This window comes from Nicotiana sylvestris, chromosome 12 (assembly GCF_000393655.2).
Source record: "Nicotiana sylvestris chromosome 12, ASM39365v2, whole genome shotgun sequence".
In the NCBI taxonomy this organism is placed as follows: Eukaryota; Viridiplantae; Streptophyta; class Magnoliopsida; order Solanales; family Solanaceae; genus Nicotiana; species Nicotiana sylvestris.
In genome coordinates this window covers 77,828,513-77,855,601 of record NC_091068.1, presented here as the reverse complement: position 1 = coordinate 77,855,601, position 27,089 = coordinate 77,828,513, and the positions used below count along the sequence as shown (strand labels likewise).

At 38.6% G+C, this 27,089-nt stretch overlaps 1 protein-coding gene across 2 annotated transcripts; it reads left to right on the top strand.

Annotated features, from left to right (window-relative positions):
- Window positions 1–324: 324 nt before the first annotated feature.
- Window positions 325–10,852, top strand: LOC104234666 (ATP-dependent Clp protease proteolytic subunit 5, chloroplastic-like). Of its 2 annotated transcripts, XM_009788268.2 has the most exons (10): window positions 336–609; window positions 701–805; window positions 3,940–4,054; window positions 4,183–4,275; window positions 4,991–5,036; window positions 5,196–5,268; window positions 8,023–8,057; window positions 8,149–8,237; window positions 9,566–9,768; window positions 10,688–10,852. In XM_009788268.2, coding segments are annotated over exons 1-10 (879 nt in total). In that variant the 5' UTR covers window positions 336–490; the 3' UTR covers window positions 10,689–10,852. The 2 variants fall into 2 exon arrangements, with proteins under 2 accessions (XP_009786569.1, XP_009786570.1); XM_009788267.2 differs by lacking the exon at window positions 10,688–10,852 and having other exon boundaries at window positions 325–609; window positions 9,566–9,961.
- Window positions 10,853–27,089: the final 16,237 nt, after the last annotated feature.

The window sequence follows — 27,089 nt, the reverse complement described above, 5'->3', positions numbered from 1 at the left end:
AACGTTAGACTTAGGCTACAAATATTTCCACCGCCTTTTACTTGGGACTCACTTAATTTTCTCTTAACTTATTCATTATTCAAAACTGTTATATTCCGGTTAGGCTAGGCATTCAATCTCTTTGTACTTTACAAGCATTGTGGATTTTAATTTACAAACATTGTGGACCATTATGAAGCTCAATAAGATTATTTTTTCTTTTGCTTATTTATTTTCATTGTCTTATTTATTGCTCATTTAGCTTAACTTTATGATTCATTCAACTAAACTTTAATTCGAATTGGTAGTAACCTCATTAAAAACATATAAATTTAACTAAACTATTTTTGGGTGGAACAATATGCTCAAACTTTCTCTAAATTCCCGTTTGAGCAAAACAGAGCACCTCCGGTGTTGTTAACCGGTAAAGCTCCTGCTCAAAGACCTATCCTTTCCTTCCTCTGAACTTGGCAAATATACCCTCTTTCTCTCTCTAAAAATCCAAGAAAAAATGGCCCATTCGTGCGTGGCCACGACTTCCTCTATCTCTAAATTCAACTTCTCCTCTGACTCCTCTACTATTCGTGAAGCTTACCCTAATACCCTCTCCTTTAAGACCCTTCAGTTCAGGTACTTAGCTGAAGTCGTATATGCTTACTTATATAAATGTGAATAACGACAACACTTTCTCTAATGGTTTTGCTTTATTGATTTTGCCCAGGAATTTAAAGGTGAAGAATCGGGGAAAGAGTACAGTGAAGGCCGTGTACTCTGGAGCCAACTGGGATTCTGGAATTACTTCACCAACTGGGATTTGGTCTATAAGGTTCCCCCTATTTTCCTTTTATTCGTATAGTTTGTTGGAAATAATTTGGTTAATTTCCACCACTAATTTTCGGTTATTCTTATAATGGTTTGTTTTATTGATGGGCAAGGTAAATAAGGGAAGAAAATGGGGAATCTTGGTGTATGACCCTTTTTTGGGTTGAATCAAGATAAGATATACTGAAGAACATAGGCCTGCTTGCCTGCTCTCTGTCTCTCATTTAAGAAGTTATTAAGTACTATGTTAGGATCGGAACCGGATAATGCAGAATTAAGCAAAACATCTTTATAAAAATAAAAATAATAAATTAATAAGGAGACATAGAATTAACGTTGTTCCATTAGTGTGACCAATGTCTACAAGGGAGATGAGCTTGCTCAATGTGACCTATGTCCACAAGTGAAGATGAATTGCTTTACTATACCAATAAGAGTACAAAGGAGAGAACAAAATTAGAGTAAATACTCCAATTAATTCCAAATACTTCGAGAGAATAACCTCCTCGAAAAACTCACAAAGAAATTCACACGTGTTTCCTAAAATAACTTTCTCACGAAATAAGATACTCGTAAAGTGTTTCTTGCTTGGTGTGTTAAAATAAGAAGAATTGCTCTCCTTTTATAGGAGCAAAACTTGGACTCCAAGTTGTGTTAAAAAAGAGAAATGTTCAAAAAATTTCTCCACCACATGAAGCATTCCTAGCTCCAAGCAATATTCTCATCCAAGGATATTCCAATTGGCACATGCCTATTTCCAAGAAATAGGATTACAAGCAATATCATATTGTCTTATCTGTTACGCCAAAAGATATCCACATTAGAAATTTCCGCATTACCCTAGTTTTGGTGATATAATAAATTTGCTCCACACTCTCTGCAGCTATCCTTATTGGCCAAATCATTCTACATAAATGTCAATCAAGTGCAAGCACACTAGAAGAGGCTTCGTGAACATGTCAACAATAATGTCTCTAGTGTTGATCTTCTGAACAATAACTCTTTCTTCAGCAATGGTTTCCCAGATGAAATGATACCTCATATCAATATACTTCGTCCTCTCATAATACATGTGATCTTTTGTCAAGTGAATGATACTTTTATTGTCACATAAAATTATAATGCCACCCTGATGTAAACTGAATTCGGCAAATATGACCCGTTATTCTTTTGTTGCCTTGGTCGCTACCATATATTTTGCTTAGGTTGTAGATAAAGCTACTAGATGATGTATTCTCACTTTCCAATTGATAGCACAACCAATAATGTATAATACGTAGCCTATTAGTGATCTTCTTTTGTCAAGATCACGTGCATACTCTAAGTTTACAAAACCAAGCAGAGTGTTAGTATTTGACCCAAACTCCAAAAATGTATTTGAAGTACCTCAAAAGTATTTGAAAATCCATTTCACAACCATGCATTTTTTTTTTGGACAAGCCATATATTAGCTTACCATACTTACTGCTTGTGAAATGTCTGAACGTGTACAACCATTGCGTACAATGGAATAAGGTATTTGTGCCATATGCCTCTCATCTTCGTCTGATTGCGGTGACTAAGTAGCTGACAACTTCAAATGAGCAGCAAAAGAGGTATTCACTGGCTTAACATCTTTCACACTGAGTCTCTCCAAGACCTTCGCCAAATGATTCTTTTGGATGGCTCTTCAATCTCTTTGGTATTGCCGAAGGAAAAGTCTCTATTAAGAAGATAAACACTAGAGACGACTCTGCTAATATGTTCATGAAGCCTCTTCCTGTTGGCAAGCTGCTTGAACTTGATTGACTTTTATGAAGAATGATCTAGTCTGTAAGAGTTTTTGCGAAGAGGTTGGAGCAAATTTACAATATTAGCCAGAATTAGGCCAAGGTGAAAATTTGTAACGTCAAATGTGGCCATCTTTTGGCTTTTATAGAAGTGACATCGTTGGCCATCCTATTCTTAGCATTAGGCATGTGCCTTATGGAATTTTCTTTGCTGACAATATTGCTGGGAGCCAAAGAATGGTTCATGTGGTGGAGAAATTATTTGGACATTTCTTTCCTTTTGTTTTTATACAACTTGGAACCCGAGTTTAATTTTACTCTTATAAAAGGAGATCAATTCTTCTTATTTTGACATACCAATTAAGAGAGCAAGAAATACTTTAAGAGTGTCTTTTTATGTGATAAAGAGTATTCTGGGAGAGAGTTGTTTTAGGGAAACACTTGCGGGATTTCTTTGTGAGTGTTTTTTTGAGGTTATTCTCTTGGAGTATTTGGGATTAGCAGAGGCGGATTTGGGATTTTTAGTACATGGGCGCACTACTTAAAAAAGGAGGAAATAATGTATTAAGCGGGAATTGATCCCTATTCCTCTTGGTAAATACTCAATCTTCAACCAAATGCATCATTCAACCTTGTTGAAGCATGTGTGCCAACAGTTAATATTATACCAATTTTAGAAAATATGTACATAAACTATCTATTTTTTCGGAAAGACCATGGGTTCATGTGCCTCATAATTTCCCCTCTAAATTCACCTCCGGGGATTAGTTACAATGTTTACTCTACTTTTATACTCTTGTTGGTATAGTAAATTTGCTTCTTTCCGCTTGTGGACGTAGGTCACATTGACTGAACCACATTAAATTTTTGGTCTCCTTATTATCTTTATTGTTGTCATTTTTATAATGCTGTATTTCTTGATTCCGCACAATCCCCGTTCTCGATCCTAACATACTAGTATTTGACTATTCATTTGTTTTTCATGAAGAACCTAAACTAGCAAAATTTTTAATAAAAGAAAATGATTCTCTTAAGCCAATTTCTGACTGAAATTTTAAGAGAGGATGTGTTATATTGTCTTTCGAATATCTTTAACAATTTCAGATAAAAATCTGACATGGATATGCTTAAAGTCTTAGCAGGTTTTTCTGATTCAGGAATCATAGATTTTTTCTTTTAACATCTGGTTGTACATACCCATTTATGTCTAGGAAAATGAAGAGCCTATATTCCATAGATGGCGAGGGAAAAAAATCAGTCCTGTTGACTTTTGAATCTGATAATTGTTAAGAATCTGATATTAATGACTTAATTGTGCTATAGTTCTCAAGTGTATCATAGAAATAAGTTATTTCTTTAACATTTGCAGAGATGACTTGCAAGTTCCATCATCGCCCTATTTTCCTGCTTATGCCCAAGGTCAAGGACCACCTCCAATGGTGCAAGAGCGGTTTATGAGTGTGATCAGCCAGCTCTTCCAATATGTATGGATTCTTTTTTCTTATTATTTCTTCAGTTTTGACTGCAAAGTATGATGTACTTGCTAAATTTTATTCCTCTATAAGAAAATTGTACTTGCTAAAATTTAGTTCGTTGCGTTGTTGAATCTTAGAGGATCATACGATGTGGTGGGGCAGTTGATGACGATATGGCAAATATTATAGTTGCTCAGCTTCTCTATCTTGACGCTGTTGATCCAACAAAGGTATATTTTGGATCGTATCTTTATATCCCCCTCCTCTTACATTGGATAGTCTTAGTTTAAGTATCGGATGTTGTGGAATATATCTGAATGAGATTCTGCTCGAAGCATTCCTTCTTTATGGATATTAATGCTCTCTGTCAGTTTAATCCTTTTGTGATTTCGTTGACCACATATGTTCTGTCTACTGCTTCATTGCTTGGACAAATTCTGGAGTCCTTGTAGCTTCCGACCTGGAATACTCGGAATGACATGCCACATATAGTATGGATCTAGCCTACTAAAGCCCTAGTTGTATATGTAGCCAATGAATGAACAAATTTAAGGGGATGATGTGGAATTTCCACTTTCTCCTCTTTCTCTTGGTCTGCATCTTTTGTATACTTGAAGCTCTTTCATTATGCCTTACAAGGATTTACCCTTGATCAGCTCCGTCTCAAATGGGATAAAAAGCTTGCCTTGTAATAATAAGGAACAAAAGAGTAAAGCGACCTTCTATTACAATTAGCATGCTGAGATTCTCTGACTTTTACCGTGCAGCTTTGCATCGTTACAACAAGTAATTGTGTAACTTGTCTGTAGGAGCATCCTTAGTAAGATTTTATTTTTGCACTGTTTTTATTACTAAACGTCTGCATAATATCCTTTTGTTTTCCTTTTATTATTGCTTCTATATTTCCCCTAAACCAACTTTTGACCTCCCTAATCTACTAAACAGGATATTGTCATGTATGTCAACTCTCCAGGAGGGTCAGTTACAGCAGGTACTTTCAAGTGTTCCAATCAAACTCGTTTGTTATTATCTACTTCTGTAACTGTTCTAACTTCTAGCTTATGTCGCATTCAGTTGGACTATGGCACCATTTTAACGTGCTGTTTTATTTCATGATTCACCAAGTTTCATCCATATTTTATTATATCAGGAATGGCCATTTTTGATACCATGCGGCATATTCGGCCTGATGTCTCCACCATTTGTGTTGGACTCGCTGCGAGGTGCTGAGTTGATTTGCTTTACTTTTGTAACATCTTTTTTTAGAATATGATTGTTTCCTTCCCTATTGCTTACGATGCTTAACATAAACAAATTCTCCCTTATTATCCTTTAGTTTTTGGTATTGCACCTGAATTTAGTATCCTTGACCAATGCCAGAATCTTGTGGTAAAATTGGAATCAACTCTCAAACCCAATGTTACACTCCCTTTATGTATTACCTCTCACCCTTCTTTGCTGCTGCTAGTCAAAGTTAAAGAGTACCAATGGACATAGTACCGCTGTTTCAATGGTTAAATATGATCATGGTATTTTGTCAAATTTAGCTCTATTACTTAAATATGATATATAAACTTATACATAATAATTTAATCATAATTCATCACATAATATAAAGTCTCACATGCAATCAACTAACTTAACAGGTGATATGTAATGACTAAGGGTGTGTTGGTAATGAAGGAAAACATTTTCCAGAAAATATTTTCTAATTTTTCCATGTTTGGTTGACTTTAACGTTTTGAAAAATATTTTCCTTATGAACTCATTTTCCTCCATTTGGAGGAAAATGACTTCCCTATCTAGAGGAGAGAAAATGTTTTTCAAAACTCTCTTTCAATCTTCCTCAACTCTCATCACCCCTCCCTTGCTCGCCTCGGACCTCAAGACTCGTAACCTAAACCTAAAGGTCAAGGGGTTGGGGTCCGGGTCGGGGTTAATGCTGGGGATCAAGGTTCTGGGTCGAGTTTCAATTCGGGATTGGGGTTGGGAACGAGATTGGAGGTTGGGGTTAGGGTCAGCTTTAGAGTCGAATCCGAGGTTAGAGTCAGGATCGGGATTGAGGGTCGGGGTCGAGTGTCGAATTAAAGATTTAGGGTTGCGGTTGGGATGAGGGGCAGGGATTGGGGTCGGGATCAGTGGTCAAAGTCGGGATCAAGGTTCGAGGTTAGGGTCTGTCGGGATCAGTGTTGGGGATTGATATCAGTGTCGGGGGTCGATGTTTGGGGTAAGAAAGCAAGGTCGTCGTACCCCCCATCCTGATCCCAAACCCCGACTTTAAACTTGAACCCAGACCCCAAATCCTGACCTTGAACCCCAACCCTGACCCCCCCATCAACAATCCCGACCTCGACCCCGACTTCCATTACTGATTCTGACCTCGAACCCTGACCCGGAACCCCGAACCACGAACCTTGTACCCGACCCTCATTATCAATTTCGAACCTCGTCCCTAAACCCCGAACCTCATCGCCGATCCTTACCCCGACCTGACCTAGACCCTTACTCTCGACCTTGACCCTGGACCTAGATCCCCACCGCTCCACTCCCCCCACTTCACCCACTTAGTCTCCCATAATGTTTGCCTAGATTATATATTTTCCAACAATATTTTCTGCTAACTTATCAAACACCAGAAAATAAGTAAGAAAACCACTTATTTTCCATGGAGAACATTTTCCTACATACCAAACACACCCTAAGTTTAAAGTAGTTTAGGTTGAAGGCAAAATTTGAAGTACCAAATCTAGACTCTTATTCGATACTTCCTTTGTTTCAATTTATGTGAACTTATTTCCTTTTTAGTCCGTGCCAAAAAGAATGACCCCTTTTCATATTTGAAAATAATTTACCTTTATGCAATGATTTATAGTCATACAAAACATATGTGCCTCATTTTAAACCACAAGTTCAAAAGTCTTCTCATTTTTCTTAAACTCCGTGCCCGGTCAAATAAGTTCACATAAATTGAAACGGAGGGCGTAAATCATAGAGATATTTAGGCTTACAGGTGAAAAGAAAATTTTAAAAATAAATTAAGTAAAGTAACAAAAATCAACGGTTATTTCACCAAAGCCAAGAAAAATTCTCAAATGGTTGAGAATATAAAACTTAAAAGCTGTAAAAAGATTGTTTTCTCAAATGTAAGAGTTCTCTCAAATGGATCTTCCCATAGCCCAGACATGTCAGCGGTGAGGTGAAATTTCAGCAATTTGTTTCAACCGCAACCTGCCCCACCCAGTTTTCGATTTTAAAAATATTTGTTTGAACACACGTCGTCCCGTTGCCATCCCTATTTAAACACTAACTAGCATAAAAAGTGGAAGCACAGATGGGTAAATTGGTGCAATTTGCTGGTTGTTTTGGACGTATTCTGATGGGAGAGGATGAAGGGCTGGGTAAAAAAGAAGTGGGGCGAATGGCAATGGCTAGAACTGAATATTAGGCTATTTACTCATCATATATGCCAGCTTCTCCTTCCTCTGATGCCAGCAATCAGAGAGTAGAAGTTCAAATAGCTGCATCTGTGCTTAAAATTTTTCTTTCTGACCATAAATGACGTTAAAAGTAAGTACTAATACCTTGGGACAATGTGAACTTTGGGACGCTAGTCAAGAAATGTGATAGGAAGAATTCAAGAGTTGGGCTTGGGTATCAGGGAGCACATGTAGTGCTTGATAATGTTCATTTTTCATTGAGTCCACTCACCACTGCATCTTATTTGTAAACAAGGATGGCCTTATGGAAGTTGCATGACACTAAGTTTATATTACAAGTTTGTAGCAAATGCACTTGGAATCAGTTAGATTGATTGAGTATTTAAAGTTGAGACTTTAAATTAGTTTCTACTTTCTACGAATAACTGCTAGTTGAAATTTTCCATGTTGCAGAAATGTTGCTGTTAATACCATCACAATTGTCTTAATTAGTTTTAGAGCTTAAAAAAAGTTGTCTTAATTAGTTTATCAACTTTGCAGTATGGGGGCTTTTCTTCTTAGCGCTGGCACCAAAGGTAAATTGAATTTCTCATTCATGGATAAAGAGTCTTTTTTCATGCTGAGTATCACTGTGTTCTGAACTCGTGACATTATTTTCTCATGAAGGTAAGAGATATAGCCTGCCAAACTCGAGGATAATGATTCACCAACCTCTTGGTGGTGCACAAGGTGGGCAAACTGATATAGACATTCAGGTAAACATACTCTCTCATTCAACACTATCCTGTTTCAGAATGTTGCCTCTAGAACACAACGTTTCTGAGACATATTTGGTTATAAGGTCTTGGGTCTGACTTCTCTCCGTCCTCTAAATGGAAAAAAAAAATTCCCCTCTGTTTCTCTCTCTTTTTCATACTTCCTCTTTTCCAAATAACATGCAATATCAGTTTCCTAATTTGGAACTTCACGACATCTTCAGAAAAAATTGTGGAGTGCACTTATGTGACTGACGAGTTCGAATCTCCAGAGAGTTAATTTTATCTACAATTTTAGTCATCTAATATCTAACGAAGTTCAGTGATTCCTCAACACCCATGTCGACACAACGAAGGTACTTAAATGAGTACGCAAAATTACTGATTGGCCATTGGGAAACCAATAAGCAGTAAGAGAGGGGGGGGGGTGTGGAAAACTCAAGACTATGGAAAAAATAGATACTTGGGCTAGTTATAATGCTATATATGTGAAGCTATTACATTACAATATTGTTTTCAGGATCAAAATCAATAGCTTTTTCTAATGCTCTGTTAACCATGTTGAGCAAATTCATGGACAATATGCTATTACTGTATTGTTAGCTATACAATGGTGAAGCTATGACATAAAGAAGCTATGGATAGTATTAACTCAGTAGGCAAAGCTCAAGCTTTTAGTGCTTAAGCTATGGTCCGCACCAACTTTCACGATTCATGTGTTTCCATTCGTGAATCCCAAATTCTTCCCCTAAAGTATTTGTTTGCTTGAGTATTGAACTTTTATTCTGGATTATTAGGAGGGCGTTAATTCCATTATTGTGTCTTATAACTTGCCTTTTAGACTTGAAAATGGTCGTTCTCAAAATTTTATTGCAAAAGATCCTTTTAACAATGTAATCTGTACCATATACTAACAAAAGGTAAATTCATGTATAACAATTGACGATAGAAAATGGACGGAAGTTTTGAGTATTTAATTCATTTTGAAAATGTTCGAACAGCTGATAACATGGACAACTTTTGGTGCTGAAATGATTCCATAAAGTTTATGAACCCAAGCTTTGTGGATTTTGCCATTCAATCCCATTGGAAGCTTAAGTTTCCAGCTTGTGGGTGCAAGTTGATCAAGGCTCATCTCATTTTGTTCTCGCACTCTGGTGCAATAAACTTGTTTCAGCTTCTCATCAATGAGCAAGCAACTTGAGATATTCTAATGTCAAATCCTATATTTTGATGGTACATGGATCACACATGCAAATAAATGCCTTGTTTAGCTTAGCATATGATGGAACACTTGCACCTAAACTAATGCTTGTACTGATTTCCAGGCTAATGAGATGTTGCATCACAAAGCAAATCTGAATGGGTACCTTGCCTACCATACTGGTCAAAGCCTTGAGAAGATCAACCAAGATACCGATCGTGATTTTTTCATGAGTGCAAAGGAAGCTAAAGACTATGGGCTCATTGATGGAGTCATCTTGAACCCCATGAAAGCCCTTCAACCAATTGCAGCAGCTGCTGAACAATAGTACGTAGTTGAATTTTATATCAAGATGTCGAATTTCTTCTTTCTGCTCCTTGCACGTAGGCGATTTTACAAGTAGACATGGTTAGAGAGATCACCATTGATTAGTAAGTTCTACATTGAGCCTTTATTGCAGTTGTGAAAAGCTATTGTATACGAATTTTCACTAGTTTATTCAAGCAAGATTTTTGGGAAATGTGAAACGTTTCAGAACTCCTGTTCATGTCTTTTTTTCTATATTTTCCCTTTGTTGTTTCTACGTCTGTGATCTGTTTTCACAGCTCTTCCTAACATTGGTCACGATCTGTCTGCGTGGTGTCTGTATAATAGACATTCTCTCACGTGCTTTGTTGCTTGAAGATTACAAGAGTAGCTTGTTTTAACTCGACCACGGACATTTTAAAGGGGGAAAAAAAAACAAGGGCGTGAGAGCGTCAAAGTAACTACTAGAAGTAATATTAAATAAGTTGTACATTTTAAACGATGCGGTACAAATTTATTTATTATTATTTATTGTTTTTTGTGTGGAAGTAATGGACAAAGGCTATTTACCTAGACGAGGCAAGTAACTAAGGTAAAAATTGCACGATTTGGTCGCCCCTATTTAACATATACCTTTTTTTTAAAAAAGTTTTAACTTGTACTCATTTTTTAAACAACTTCAGCCCCCTTTCTCCTCCTTAAAGTTTTATCTTTTCTTTTTCCAGAAGTAAGGTTCATCCCTATGTGCTTCTTATTTCTCCGGTGAATCCTATAAATTTTCAATCATTTTTTCCTTTTCGTCGACACCCTCAGCTATAAAGGTTCTATCTTGGTTTTGCAACTTGAATCTTATGCACCTTGTGGTTGAAAATGAATTGAGTGGGAAGAGAATAGGAATATCTACTGTTAGCACTAACAAAAATGAACTCTTGTTGTGCAGAATCTATTGGAATGAGGACTGGAGATGATTCTGAGCCACTGGTGTGAAACGATTCTATGTTGTTGGACTGCTTGAGATAAGTATATAAAGAAGAGAAGTTTCAAAGCTGTCTGTCGTACTTCAGCAAATAGCAGCAAATAAAATTAAAGCCACAACTTTAAGTTACTTCGTGTGGGTAGCTACAAAACAAAAACTTCAGCTCTAAAGCTGAAGATCGCCAGTTACAAAACAAAAACTCGCAAGTTACAAAAACAAAAACTTCGCCAATTACAAAACAAAAACTTCAGCTCTAGAGCTGAAGTTCACCAGTTACAAAAACAAAAACATCAGTAATTTCAAACAAAAACTTCAGCAAATAGAGAACAAAACTTCAGCTACTATGCTTAAGTTCAGCAATTACAAACAAAAACTTCAGCACACTTGGCGTCTATTAGAATGCTGAAGTTTTGCGTGATTGCTTTTGCTACTTCAGCCCTGTATGCTGAAGTTATGCGAAAAAGTAGGTACGTTTGCAATTTTTTTTGCAAAGCGGGCACAAATTAAAACGTGACCCAAAAAGCGGGTATAGATACAAATGCCCCAGTAACAAGTGGGCGTGGTGCACTAGCCAATTCTTGGGCTGCTATTTAAGTTTGAGATTTTTTCGTTCCTATACAATATTTGAAACTTAATTATTAAAATTGTTCTAATTTTGTATATTACTCGCCCTAAATAAGGATTACTTACAAATTATATACATTCCCTTTTACTTTTTTTCTCTCCTCTTTCCCCTCTTCTCTAGATCGAACTTATATTTAATTATGGAAACAGTCTAGTTGGATGAGAAGATTTGTCATTTGGCCCCGGCTCCCAACGGTCCCTGTTATTGCCATGAAAGTACTATCCATTAGGCAACGGTTCAGTTGAAGTTGGAAGACACTGTTTTACGTAACAGCTGGTTAAGTTTTCATCCAAAATATTTAGCAATCAAATTAAGTAGCAGCTTTCATCACAAAAATTCAAGGATTACGACACAGCAACTGGGTTAGCAACAATTAACTTGAAAGAAGATAGGAATTTTCATCCCAAAATTTTAAACGGAAAAATTGATTCAATCATTAAAGTCGATTCTTCAATTGTCTCAGCATTCAAAGTAATTTTATTGGTAAAGTCGAGAAAGGAAACTAAAATTTGCAAAGTTTCAATTAAAAAATTTCAGAATATTCAACTTCAACTTTGAAATCTGAAATTTGTTAGTTGTTTTTGAGTGGATGTGGCTGGAATTTATCAAAAATACTTGGATAAAGTTATATATAAAAGTTGAGAAAAATTGAAAGTGATTTGGACTGGTTTGAATCAAAATTCGTAACTGAAATTGGTTGAAAAATCTCTTTACGATACATGTATCTCAATTGATATCCATGTATATCCCATACACGAATATGCACATATTATATATTATACAACTTATTTACAATTTATCTACAACTTTCATACATTATTTTTACCCAGTTAAATACAACTACAATATCATACAACTTAAATATAATTTTTATACAAATTTTATACAATATGTATTTTGTATATGATTTGTATATATTTTGTCTGTGGTGTGTGCTTCTTCCTCTCTAAAATTCCAATCAAAACATAATCACTTAATACAATTTTGATACATATCAATAACCTTATGTAAAAAGATAGTATTGATTACTTAAATATAAATTTTATACAACGATTCATACATTATACAACTATTTTTTAACTTTCATACAACATTCAAATAAAAAAAAATATAACTATAACAGAATATAATTTACATACAATTATAATACATCTTTACTACAATTTCGTAAGTATATTGTATGTCATGTATTGTTGTTCTAATTCAACCAAAATCAAGTCTAATCTTTCCCAAGACGCCCTCAAAATTGAAATATAAACTCCAAACAATATTTCTAATTGTTTGCAACAACACCCATTCCAAACAAATAATGGTTTTTGAAAACCTAAATTCGATTTCAAAGCTTTTTAATGTCTGTCAATGGTGAAGAGTCAATTTCAATTTGAACACCAATTGTGCAATATGAAATAAAATTGCTAAGTTAAAACGATTGAAATCCATTGATGAATTCCACTAAAACTCTAAACAACAAGAAAACATAAAAAAAACAGAGAACATCAAATAAAGAAAAATTGGGGAAAAAAATAGAGAAGGAGAGTAGAGAGAGAGAGAGAGAAGGGATAAGGAAATAATTGATATTCCTTATTCAATTCTTAATATAAAGGGATACTCATTTAAAACTTATTTGTATATAATAAGTAAATTGTATATGACCATGTAATTAAATTGAAACTTGAGTAGGGAGGGTAATAAAATTTTAAATAGTGTATAGGAAGGTAAAAATCCCTTTACGTTTTAGTTAGGGGTTGTGAATTATTTAAAGCTTAGCTAGTTACATAGAAAAAGAACAACTCGCTTCTCTTCTTCTCTTTCTCGCTCTTCTCTTTTGCTATATTTTCTTCTCAACATCACTTAAACCTTTTTCCACTATAAATAACAATTCATGCCAAAGAACTTAGGGAATCTTACGGAAATATTCAAAATAAGTCTAAACTTATCAATCTCTAGCCATTAATCACATACTTACCAAAATTAGCCAAGCGCATACAAAAATTTAAAACTTGGATAAATAAAGATTTTTTTTCTCTCCAAGAATCACACGCAAAGATCTCCTTCCATATTTTAAGCGTGATCAACAACTCTAGATGCAAGATGGAAAGGAAATTTCATGATGAGATAGGAAATATGAAACACACAAAAAAAAATATACAAGATTATAAAAACTTAAGCAAAAAGGATTTTTTTCAATGGGTATAGTCGAAATTTATTAAAAACATATAGATGAGTCAAAGGACGATTAGAAGTGATTTGGACTAGTTTTGAATCGAAATTCATAGTTGAAATCGAGTTAAAAAATTTCTCTATGCCATATGAATCAAATACGTATCCCACATACATGTATATATTGATATACAGGAGATACACGAGAGATATATTTTTGATACATAAGTGATACATAAAAGATACATGGAGATACACATAACATCTTCTTCCATGTTCATCTTGTGTACTTCGCATTTTGCTCAAATTTTAATTAAAACCACCTAAAATCTCCACTAAATCGTCAAAAAATTAAGATTCACACTCCTCAAGATGTACCCAATCTATTGCAAAAATATTCACCCTAAATTAGTTAATTTCGAAAACCAAATTTTTTTAATTCAAGTTTAAATATTGAATTTCGAAGAATCACACGCAAAGATCTCCTTCCATATTTTAAGCGTGATCAACAACACTAGATGCAAGACGAGAAGGAAATTTCATGGATGAGATAGCAAAGAGAAAACACAAAGAAAAAAAAATATACAAGATTCTAAAAAATTTAGCAAAGAGATACATTTTTCAATGGGTATAGTTGAAATTCATTAAAAACATATACATGACTCAAAGGAAGATTAGAGGTGATAGACTAGTTTTGAGTCGAAATTCATAGTTGAAATCGAGTTTAAAAATTTCTCTACGACATATGAATCAAATATGTATCTCACATACAGGTATACATGGATATACATGAGATACACAAGAAATATATTTTTGATATACAAGTGATACGCAAAAGATACATAGAGATACATGTGAGATACACATATCATCTTCTTCCATATTCATCCTGTGTACTTCGAATTTCGCTCAAATTTCAATTCAAACCACCTAAAATCTCCACCAAATCGTCCAAAAATTGAGATTCACACTCTTAAAGGTGTACCCAATCTATTCCAATAATATCCATTCAAAATAAATTTCAATTTTGAAAACCCAAAATTTTGAATTCAAGCTTAAACAATGAATTTCGAAGAATCACACGCAAAGATATCCTTCCATATTTTAAGAGTGATCAGCAACACTATAGGTAAAACGGAAAGGAAATTTCATGGACGAGACAACAAAGATGAAACACAAAGAATAAAAAATATACAAGATTCTAAAAACCTAGACCTTTCTCAATGGGTGTAGTTTAAATTCACTAAAAATATATAGATGGTTCTTGACCTTCCAGTCACAATGGAAACTTGGAATATTGGCTTTAATTATCCAGTAGAACAAACATATATAAGCTTGAAATTTGAACTACACAATTTGAACTTCAGACCATACAACAACAACAATAACAACAACTATCCAGTAAAATCCCATAAAGTGAGGTCTGGAGAGGGTAATGTGTACACAGATCTTATCCCTACCCCGATAGGGCAGAGAGGCTGTTTCTGATAGACCCTCGGCTCAGAAAGACGAAAATAAAAAATAAGAAAAGACAATTAATTAGTAACTCCAGTAGAAACCGTAATAGTAACAAAAGCATAACAACCAAAAGATGAATAATATGCAATAACAGTAACCAGTATCTACAGCCTGAGACTAAGATAAACAGCAAGGATAGTGTCTTGAAATTTTGAATTGAAAAGTTGAACTTCAGGACAATGTATCCCTGAAGTTTAAATTGAAAAAGTTGAACTTAAAGATATAATGTTCTGATATTTTAAACTGAAAAGCTGAACCTGAGGATACTCATAGTGTCCTAGGATTTGAAGAAGAAGTAACATCCATTTACTTTTTTTTTAATTATGACTAAATATTAAATAATTTGCAAGTGCTGAGTGAAATTTAAATAGCAGTTCAAAAAGTGGCTATCGGGTGACATTTCCACGTAACGAGTGCACGATGGACTTGGACTTGAACGTTTTTCAACCCAATCTAGGCCTTTCGGCAAAATACAGAATTCTATATTGGAATTTTTACCTCCTATAGCAAAGGTTAACACCTTATTTATTTTAAATAAATATCATTTTAAAAAATTATATTCTATAGATATCTTTTAAGATTTATAGCAAAATATTTAATTTTGGTTACCTCCTAGCCCTAAGCCACTAAATACGCTATTCAGTTACACTATTTTCTTTCTCTCTCTACTTTGATACATCCCATTCTCTTCCTCCATTCCTGAAAACACGATGCTCAATCTCAAAATTCCTCTCACCCACACTATTTTCTTTTCATTCCGATCAATTCTTGCACCGAATATTGAATTTCGATTTAAAAGCAAATCAAATCCCTAACCAAAACTAACTGATTTGGGAAAAGGGAGTTAACCAACGTTTGAACTTGGACAAATTTCACCTTAGCGGGGGCTTTGGATACAGTGGCCGATGGAGCAGCGGCGACGGAATAGCTGTCACGACCCGGATTTTTCGCCCTCGGGAGTCGTGATGATGCCTACTAATGTGAGCAGACAAGCAGACTGCTTGAACCAATTATATTTTTACCCCTTTTATATTCTTTAACAATTATAAAGCAATAATGTGTAGACAATGGAATTTACAATAAGCGGAAGAAATAGCAATAAATCATTTGAATATGTATCTAATACAACTGTTGGAGCATCGACTACCCAGAACTGGTGTCACAGTTTCACAAATGATCTAAGAATACAATATACAAAGTCTGAAAGATAAAAGATACATTGTTTCTGAACTAAGTAAATGAAACATGAGTAAAGGGATAGAGGGAGACACTAGGGCCTGCTGTGACGACCCTGCAGGTCGTCTTAAAAATTAATGCCCCGATCCCCTATTAACTGCTTCCCCCGAGTTTATTTCGGCTATTTTGATTTGTTGGGATGTTCGGTTTTAAGTTTCAAAGAGTTTTGGGACACTTAGTCCCTAAATAAGAGCTTAAGTGTTGAAAAGTTAACCGTAGTTGGAACAGTGTGAATATGGCCTCGAAATGGAAATTTGATGGTCCCGTTAGCTCCGTTGGGTGATTTTAGGGTTAGGAGCGTGTTTGAATTGTGTTTTGGAGGTCCATAGCTAATTTAGGCTTGAAATGCCGAAAGTTGAGTTTTGGAAGTTTCCGGATCGATAGTAAGATATTGATCCGAGGGTCAGAATGGAATTCCAAGAGTTGCAATAGTTCCGTTATGTCATTTGGGATATGTGTGCAAAATTTCAGGTCATTCGAAGGTGGTTTGGTTGGGTTTTTGATCAAAAGCGAAATTCGGGAGATTTTAGAAACTTAGGCTTGAATCCGATGTGTTTTGGTTGATTTGGTATTGTTTGAAATGTTCAAGATTGGTACAAGTTTGAATAAGGTTTTAGGATATGTTGATGCCTTTGGTTGAGGTCCCGGGGCCGTCGGGGTGATTTCGAATGGTTAACGGGAAGTTTGAGGAAATTTTGCAGCTGCTGTATTTTTGCTGCTTCTGGTATTTTTGCATCTGCGGTTTGGGAACCGCAGATGCGGCTAATAGGCCGCATAAGCGAAATGGAGGGAGGCCAGCAGGTTTCGCAGATGCAAGGAATTTTACGTAGAAGTGGAGCCGCATCTGCGAGTTGGAGACCGCAGGTGCAGAAATTGGCCATTTAATGAAGAGTCATAGATGTGACCTTGTCACCGCATAAGCGGGACCGCAGATGCGGTCCCAGGGCCGCACATGCGGGAATCGCTGTGGAGAACATATAAATAGTTGCCTTTGCGAAATTGAGCCATTCTTTCACCATTTTCATTTGGGTTTGAAGCTTTTGAGAGAGATTTTTGAGGAAAACGTAGGGAAAGCACTTGGAGATAACATCCTTGACTTTATAACTCGTTTTTATGTGATTAAAGATCTAATTAGTGGTGGAAAATTTTGAAAAAATAGGTAATTAGGGCTTGAATTTAAGAGACCTTTAAATAAGGATTTGAGGGGCCATTTGGACTCCGATTTCAGTGTTCTTGTTATGTATAGACTCGTGAGAGTATGAGATTTCTGAAAATATAAATTTCACCCGATTTTGAGACGTGGGCCCGAGGAGAATTTTGGTCATTTTACATAATTTCGCATATTAGCTTAGAATTTAATTGTAGAATCAGTTACTTGAAATGTTATTTACATTACGCAATTGAATTGAATAGATTTGGGCCATTTAGAGTTGAGTACTCGTGGCAAAGATGTGGTATCGAGTTGATTTTGAGCTGGTTCGAGGTAAGTGGCTTCTCTAACCTTGTGTGGGAGACCTTCCCCTTAGGATATGATATATTTGATAATTGAAATGCCTCGTACGTGAGGTGGCGAGTGAGTATTTGAGATAATTATTGAAAATCTAAGTTTTCTTCAAGTATTTCAATTGAGTTCCTTTTTCCTATTTTATTCTACTTGCAAATTTAGCCTGTTGTAGTTTAGAAAAGTATGTTTAGTTGACTTAATTGCCTATTTGCTTAAACTAATTTAATTGCATTACATGAAACATGTTAGGCTAGAATTAACTGTTTACTTGGTATGAATTTAGCATTTAATTGAGTATTCTTGTGTTGCTCTTTTGTGTTTTTAATTTGGGACTACGGGACGGCATCCCGGGAGATCCACTGTACGTATTTATGATCTAGACTAAGGTGTGGGATACCAAGAGATCCCTGACACGTATATTGAGGATACCAAGAGATCCTCGGGATACCAAGAGATCTCTAGCATATATTGAGGATACCAAGAGATCCTCGGGATACCAAGAGATCCTTTGTATATATAGAGGATACCAAGAGATCCTCGGGATAACAAGAGATCCCCCGGTTATCATCCATGCTGTGAATGATATTCCCTTGTGGTTTGCCTTTATCTCTGTTTCTGTTATTGTGCTCTTATTATCCTGTGTAGATTCTTGCTGTAGATTCTCAATTGTACTGCTTATCTTATCCTGTCACCTTTATCTTTATTTAATCTCAGTAGGGCTCTGACCTTCTTCATCACTACCCAACCTAGGATAGGCTTGGCACTTACTGAGTACCGTTGTGGTGTACTCATGCCCCTTTTGCGCATGTTTTTTATATGCAGATCCAGGTACCGCTACTCAGGCCTATCATCTTTGAGGAGGCGACTGCTCTAGAGACTTCGAGGTATATCTGCCGCGTCCGCCGACCGAGAAGTCCCTTTCTATTCCTGCTTTTAGTATTAGCCCTTCTGTACTTCTTCTGTACTTATTAGACATTCCGAAGTTAGAGCTATGTAGTGTTGATCTCAGCTTGTGATTTGTGGATTTCCAGGTCTTGGATTTATGTATTGGTATTGAGAGTTAAACACGGTGTAAGCCGAGCGGCACATTTAAACACTGTTACTATTTTATTTCTGTTTTAAATTATTTACTTCCGCAAATGAGGCTTACCTAGTCGTAGAGACTAGGTGTCGTCACGATGGTTCACGGAGGGCAAACCAGGGTCGTGACAAGTTGGTATCGGAGCGCCAGGTTCATAAGAGTCATGAATCACAAGCCGATTTATTAGAGTCTCGCTGATCGGTATAGAGACGTCTGTACTTATCTACGAGAGGCTATGTAACTGTTAGGAAAATTTCCACTTCATTTGATTTCCTTGTCGTGCGATATTTTGACATCACAATTCTAAACTTATGTCTTCCATTCTCTCACAGATGGTGAGGACAGGTGCTACTCGAGATGATCAGGCACCCGCGCCCCCTACTATAGCCGTTAGAGGCCGAGGACGCGCACGTGGTACAACCAAAGCACCTGTGCGAGCTGCCACTGAGGTACCACCCCAGATCCAGTGGGAGTTCAGGCACCTGACATGCCTACTGCTACTACTACTCCAGCTCTTCAGGAGACTCTGGCATGGTTCATGAGCATGTACACCACCTTGGCTCAGGAAAGGTTGCTTCCCCTTGATGCCGCCACATCCTAGGCCGGGGGAGGAGCACACACTCCCGCCGCCCGACTCCTGAGCAGCGAGTGCATGTTGAGCAGGTCCTTGAGATTATTCCTGTACCGCCTGCAGTGCCAGTTTAGCCCAAGGATAAGGCAACAACTTCTGAGGATGATCAGTTGAGGTTTGAGAGGTTCAATAAGTACAAGCCCCATGTATTTAGTGGTCTAGCATCGGAGGATGCTCTAGGATTTCTTGATGAGTGTTACCGCATTCTCCGTACCATGGGTATCTCAGGATCGAGCGGGGTTTCTTTCACTACCTTCTAGCTTCGAGGAGCCGCCTATGAGTGGTGGCGCACCTATGAGTTAGACAATCTAGATGAGACTACTTCACTGACTTGGGATCAGTTTTCAGATCTGTTCCTGAGGGAGTATGTTCCTCAGAGCCTCAGGGACATATGGCGCGCAAAGTTTGAGCATTTTCGCTAGAGTGCTATGACTGTTTCAGAGTATGCTGTCCGTTACACCAGTTTGGCTAGGCATGCACCAACCTTGGTTTCTACTGTCCGCGAGAGAGTTCGTCGGTTTATTGAGGGCCTTATTCCCAGCATCAAATCTGCATGGCTTGTGAGTTAAAGATGGATATTTCGTATCAGCAGGTGGTGAGCATTGCTAGGAGGATTGAGGGTATGCATGCTAAGGAGAGAGAGGAGAGGAAGGCCAAGAGGTCTCGAGAGTCGGGCCATTATTCTGGTGCCTGTACCCCAGCTGCAGGTCGCCATGGTAGGGGTTATATAAGTTGCCCTATTCATTCAACTCTTCCAGCAGCCAGTAGTGCTCCAGTTCCTCCTAGATCTCAGGAGCCTTATTATGCACCTCCAGTTTCTAGCGCGCCTCCTACGCGGGGTGCTTTTAGAGGTCAGTCCAGCAGACCTAGCCCTAGCTAGTCACAACCATCACATCCTCCTAGAGCTTATTTTGAGTGTGGTGACACACGCCACGTGGTGAGAGATTGCCCTAGACTTGGGAGGAGTGCACCTCTACAGACTTCTCAGCCACAGCATGCCCAGTAGAGTTCTCAGGCTATGATTACAGCTCCAGTTGCTACCCCACCTGCTCAACCAGCTAGAGGTAGAGGTCGGGGAGGTAGAGACCTAGAGGGTGAGGCCAGGACAGATACTATGCCTTTCCCGCCCGCACCGAGGCTGTTGCCTCCGATTCTGTCATTACAGGTATTATATTGGTTTGTCACAAAGATGCATTGGTTCTATTCGATCCAGGCTCTACTTACTCTTATGTGTCTTCTTATTTTGCTCCACATTTGGGTGTATCTCAGGATTCTTTGAGTTCCCCTGTTTATGTTTCTACTCATGTGGGAGATTCTCTCATTGTGGACCACGTTTATCGGTTGTGTTTGGTTGCTCTTAGTGGTTTTGAGACCAAAGCCAGTTTATTTTTACTTAGTATAGTTGACTTAGATATTATCTTGGGCATGGATTGGTTGTCGCCCCATTATACTATTCTTGATTGGCACGCCAAAATCGTGACACTGGCTATGCCAGGTGTACCGTGTGTTGAGTGGAGGGGTACTTTAGATCACACTCCCAGTAGAATTATTTCTTTTCTTAAAGCTTAGTGTATGGTTGAGAAGGGGTGTGACGCGTATTTAGCTTATGTGAGAGATGTCAGTATTGATACCCCTTCGGTTGATTCAGTCCCAGTAGTACGGGATTTTCCCGATGTGTTTCCAGTTGATCTTCCAAGCATGCCGCTTGATAGAGATATTGATTTTGGCATTGATCTATTATCGGGCACTCAGCCCATTTCTATTCCTCTATATCGTATGGCCCCTCCTGAGTTGAAAGAGTTGAAGGATCAGTTGTAGGAATTACTTGATAAGGGTCTTATTCGGCCCAGTATATCACCTTGGAGTGCTCCTGTCTTGTTTGTGAAGAAAAAGGATGGTTCCATGCATATGTGCATTGATTATCGCCAGTTGAACAAGGTTATAGTGAAGAACCGTTATCCCTTACCTCGTATTGATGATCTGTTTGACCAGCTTCAGGGCGTACGGGTATTTTCTAAGATTGACTTGCGCTCAGGTTACCATCAGTTGAAGATTCGAGAGCCAGATATCCCGAAGACTGCTTTCAAGACTCGGTATGATCATTGCGAGTTCCTTGTTATGTCATTTGGGCTGACCAATGCCCAAACAACCTTTATGCATTTGATGCACAGTGTGTTCCGGCCGTATCTTGACTCGTTCGTCATTGTCTTTATTGATGATATTCTGGTGTATTCCCGGAGTCAGGAAGATCATGAGCAACACCTGAGAACCGTACTTCAGACTTTGAGAGAGAAGAGGTTATATGCTAAGTTCTCGAAATGTGAGTTTTGGTTGGATTCAATAGCATTCTTAGGCCACGTGGTATTGAGTGAGGGTATTCAGGTGGATCCGAAGAAGATAGAGGCCGTGCAGAGTTGGCCCAGACCATCCTCATCTACCGAGATCCGCAGTTTCCTTGGTTTAGTGGGCTACTACCATCGTTTTATGGAGGGTTTTTCATCGATTGCAGCCCCTATGACCAGGTTAACCCAGAAGGGTGCTCTGTTTTAGTGGACGGAGGAGTGTGAGGCGAGATTTCAGAAGCTCAAGACAACTTTGATCACAACCCCAATTTTGATACTGCCTACAGGTTCGGGGTCTTATACGGTCTATTGTGATGCCTCGAGGGTTGGCCTCAGAGCGGTGTTGATGTAGGATGGTAGGGTGATTGCCTACGCGTCCAGACAGTTGAATATACATGAGAAGAACTACCCTGTTCACGACCTTGAGTTAGCTGCCACTGTTCACGCCCTGAAGATTTGGCGCCATTACTTATACGGTGTGCTTTGTAAGATTTATACTGACCATCAGAGCTTGCAGCACTTGTTCAAGAAAAAGGATCTAAATTTGCGTCAGAGGAGGTGGTTAGAGTTGCTAAAGGACTATGATATCACTATTTTGTATCACCGGGGCAAGGCCAATGTAGTGGCTGATGCCTTGAGTCACCGGGTGGAGAGTTTGGGAGTTTGGCATATTTACCAGCATTGGAGAGGCCTTTGGCGATGGATATTCAGGCCTTAGCTAGCCAGTTTGTGAGATTGGATCTTTCGGAACCCAGTCGGGTTCTAGCTTGCGTGGTTTCTCGGTCTTCCTTATTTGATCATATCAGGGAGTGACAATATGATGACCCTTATTTGCTTGTCCTCAAGGACAAGGTTCAGTACGGTGATGCCAGAGATGTGACTATTGGTGAGGATGGAGTATTAAGGATGCAGGGTCGGTTTGTGTAACCAATGTTGATGGGCTTCAGGAGTTGATTCTAGAGGAGGCCCATAGTTCGCGGTATTCCATCCATCCGGGTGCCGCGGAGATGTATTAGGATTTAAGGTAGCACTATTGGTGGAGGCGGATGAAGAAAGATATAGTTGGATTTGTATCTCGGCTCCTCAACTGTCAACAGGTGAAGTATGAATATCAGAGGCCGGGTGGGTTGCTTCAGCAGATAGAGATTCCGGAGTGAAAGTGGGAGTGGATCACCATGGACTTTGTAGTTGGGCTCCCACGGACTTTGAGAAAGTTCGATGCTATTTGAGTGATTGTGGATTGGCTGACCAAGTCCACTCATTTTATTCTGGTGTGTACTACTTATTCTTCAGAGCGGTTGGCGGAGATTTATATCCGTGAGATTGTTCGTCTGCATGGTATCCCAGTGTTCATCATCTCAGATAGGTGTACTCAGTTTACATCATGGATCTTAAGGGCCGTTCAACATGAGTTGGGTACTCGGTTAGAGTTGAGTACAACATTTCACCCTCAAACGGACGGGCAGTCCGAGTGCACTATTCAAATTCTTGAGGATATGCTCTGTGCGTGTGTGATTGAGTTTGGAGGGTCTTGGGATCAGTTCTTTCCATTGGTGGAAGTGTGCTTACAACAACAGTTATTAGTCCAACATTCAGATGGTACCGTATGAGGCTTTATATGGGAGATGGTGTAGATCCCCGGTGGGTTGGTTTGAGCTGGCTGAGGCTAGACTATTGGGTACAGACTTGGTTCAGGATGTTTTAGAGAAGGTTAAGGTGGTTCAGGATAGACTCCGTACAGCCTAGTCCAGACAAAAGAGTTATACCAACCGGAAGGTTCGTGATGTTTCCTATATGGTTGGAGAGCGGGTTCTGCTTCGAGTTCGCCTATGAAGGGCGTCATGAGATTCGGGAAGAAAGGAAAGTTGAGTCCGAGATTTATTAGCCCTTTTGAGATATTGAGGCGTGTTGGGGAGGTTGCTTATGAGCTTGTCTTACCTCCCAGCTTGGCCAGAGTTCATCCGGTATTTCATGTCTCGATGCTCCGAAGGTATCACGGTAATCTATCGCACGTGTTGGATTTCAATTCAGTCTAGTTGGACAAGGATGTATCCTATGTTGAGGAGCCAGTGGCAATATTGGACAAGCAGATTAGAAAGCCGAGGTCAAAGAACATTGCTTTGGTAAAGGTTCAGTGGCGGGCCCAGCCGGTCGAGGAGGCGACCTGGGAGACCGAGCAGGATATGCGCAGCCGTTACCCGCATCTTTTCACTACTTCAGGTATGTCTTTATGCTCGTTCAAGGACGAATGAATGTTTAAGTGTAGGAGGATGTGACGACCCTGCTGGTCGTCTTAAGAATTAATGCCCCCATCCCCCTATTAACTGCTTCCCCCGAGTTTATTTCGGCTATTTTGATTTTTCGGGATGTTTGGTTTTATGTTTCGAAGAATTTTGGGACACTTAGTCCCTAAATGAGTGCTTAAAAGTTGACCATAGTCGGAATACTGTGAAGACGGCCTCGGAATGGAAATTCGATGGTTCCATTAGGTCCGCTGGGTGATTTTGGGGTTAGGAGCGTGTTCGGGTTGTGTTTTGGAGGTCCGTAGCTAATTTAGGCTTGAAATGCCGAAAGTTGAATTTTGGAAGTTTCCGGATCGATAGTGAGATTTTGATCCGAAAGTCAGAATGGAATTCTGAGAGTTGTACTAGTTCCGTTATGTCATTTGGGTTGTGTGTGCAAAATATCAGGTCATTCGGAGGTGGTTTGGTTGGGTTTTTGATCTAAAGTGGAATTCGGGAGACTTTAGAAACTTAGGTTTGAATCCGATGTGTTTTGGTTGATTTTGTTTTGTTTGAAGTGTTTTAAAGATTGGTACAAGTTTGAATAAGGTTTTAGGATATGTTGATGCCTATGGTTGAGGTCCCGGGGGCCTCGGGGTAATTTCGGATGGTTAACAGGAAGTTTGAGGAAATGTTGCAGCTGCTGTATTTTTGCTGCTTCTGGTATTTTTGCATCTGCAGTTTGGGGACCGCAGATGCGGCGACACAGAAGCGGCTGATAGGCCGTAGAAGCAAAATGGAGGGAGGCCAGCAGGTTCCGCAGATGCGAGGAATTTTTCGCAGAAGCGGAGCCGCATCTGCGAGTTGGAGACCGCAAGTGCAGAAATTGGCAATTTAATGAAGAGTCGTAGATACTACCTTGTCTCCACAGAAGCGGGACCGCATCAAGGCCACACATGCGGGAATCGCTGGGCAGAACATATAAATAGTTGCCTTTGCGAAATTGAGCCATTCTTTCACCATTTTCATCCGGGTTTGAAGCTTTTGAGAGAGATTTTTGAGGAAAACGAAGGGAAAGCACTTGGAGATAACATCCTTGACTTTATAACTCGTTTTTATGTGACTAAAGATCTAATTAGTGGCGGAAAATTTGGGAAAAATGGGTAATTAGGGCTTGAGTTTAAGAGACCTTTAAATAAGGATTTGAGGGGTCATTTGGACTCCGATTTCAGTGTTCTTGTTATGTATAGACTCATGAGAGTACGAGGTTTCTGAAAATGTAAAGTTCACCCGATTCCGAGACGTGGACCCGAGGGAAATTTTGGTCATTTTACATAATTTTGTGTATTAGCTTAGAATTTAATTGTAGAATCAGTTACTTAAAGTGTTATATACATTATGCAATTGAATTGAATAGATTTGGGCCATTTGGGGTCGAGTACTCGTGGCAAAGACATGGTGTCGAGTTGATTTTGAGCTGGTTCGAGGTAAGTGGCTTGTCTAACCTTGTATGGGGGATCTTCCCCTTAGGATATGATATATTTGATAATTGAAATGCCTCGTACATGAGGTGACGAGCGCGTACTTGAGCTAATTGTTGAAAATCTGGGTTTTCTTTCAAGTATTTTAATTGAGTTCCTTTTTCCTGTTTTATTCTACTTGCGAATTTAGCCTGTTGTAGTTTAGAAAAGCATGTTTAGTTGACTTAATTGCCTATTTGCTTAAACTTATTTAATTGCATTATGTGAAGCATGTTAGGTTAGAATTAACTATTTACTTGGTATGAATTAAGCATTTAATTGAGTATTCTTGTGTTGCTCTTTTGTGTTTTTAATTTGGGACTACAGGACGGCATCCCGGGACATCCCCTGTACATATTTATGATCTAGACTGAGGTGCGGGATACCAAGAGATCCCTAGATCGTATATTGAGGATACCAAGAAATCCTCGGGATACCAAGAGATCCCCCGGTTATCATCCTTGCTGTGAATGATATTCCCCTGTGGTTTGCCTTTATCTCTGTTTCCGTTATTGTGCTCTTATTATCTTGTATAGATTCTTGCTGTAGATTCTCAATTGTACTGCTTATCTTATCCTGTTACCTTTATCTTTATTTAATCTCAGTAGGGCCCTGACCTTCCTCGTCACTACCCAACCGAGGTTAGGCTTGGCACTTACTGAGTACCACTGTGGTGTACTCATGCCCCTTTTGCGCATGTTTTTTATGTGCAGATCCAGATACCGCTACTCAGGCCTATCATCTTTGAGGAGGCAACTGCTCTAGAGACTTCGAGGTACATCTTCCGCGTCCGCAGATCGAGAAGTCCCTTTCTATTCCTGCTTTTAGTATTTAGCCCTTCTATATTTTTTTTCTGTTCTTATTAGACATTTCAGAGTTAGATCTATGTAGTGTTGATCTCAGCTTGTGATTCGTGGGTTTCCGGGCCTTGGATTTATGTATTGGTATTGAGAGTTAAACATGGTGTAAGCCGGACGGTACATTTAAACACTGTTACTATTTTATTTTTGTTTTAAATTGTTTACTTCCGCAAATTAGGCTTACCTAGTCGTAGAGACTAGGTGCCGTCATGATGGTTCACGGAGGATGAACCAGGGTCGTGACACCTGCGGACGCCTATAGGACTACCTTGGATCTCCATGTGGACTGAAGGCAGCCACCTAATCTTCGGTCCAAAAGCTGCTGCCCCGGGATCTGCACACAATGCAGTGTGTAATATCAGCACAACCGACCCCATGTGCTGGTAAGTGCCTAGCCTAACCTCGGCGAAGTAGTGACGAGGCTAGGACTAGATTACCAAATAAACCTGTGCAATTCAACTATATACAACGAAAAAGAAGAACAATAATATACAGTCAAGTATGGGAGGGGTAACATGTTGCGGGGGAACTATCAATTTAGAATAGAAAGACAACAGGTAATTGAAAGAAACAACATATCTCAGATATCAACAAAGAATCAGAAATCAATAAGTACACGGCATCACCCTTCGTGCTTTTACTCTCGTCCTCACCAAAGCAATCAAGT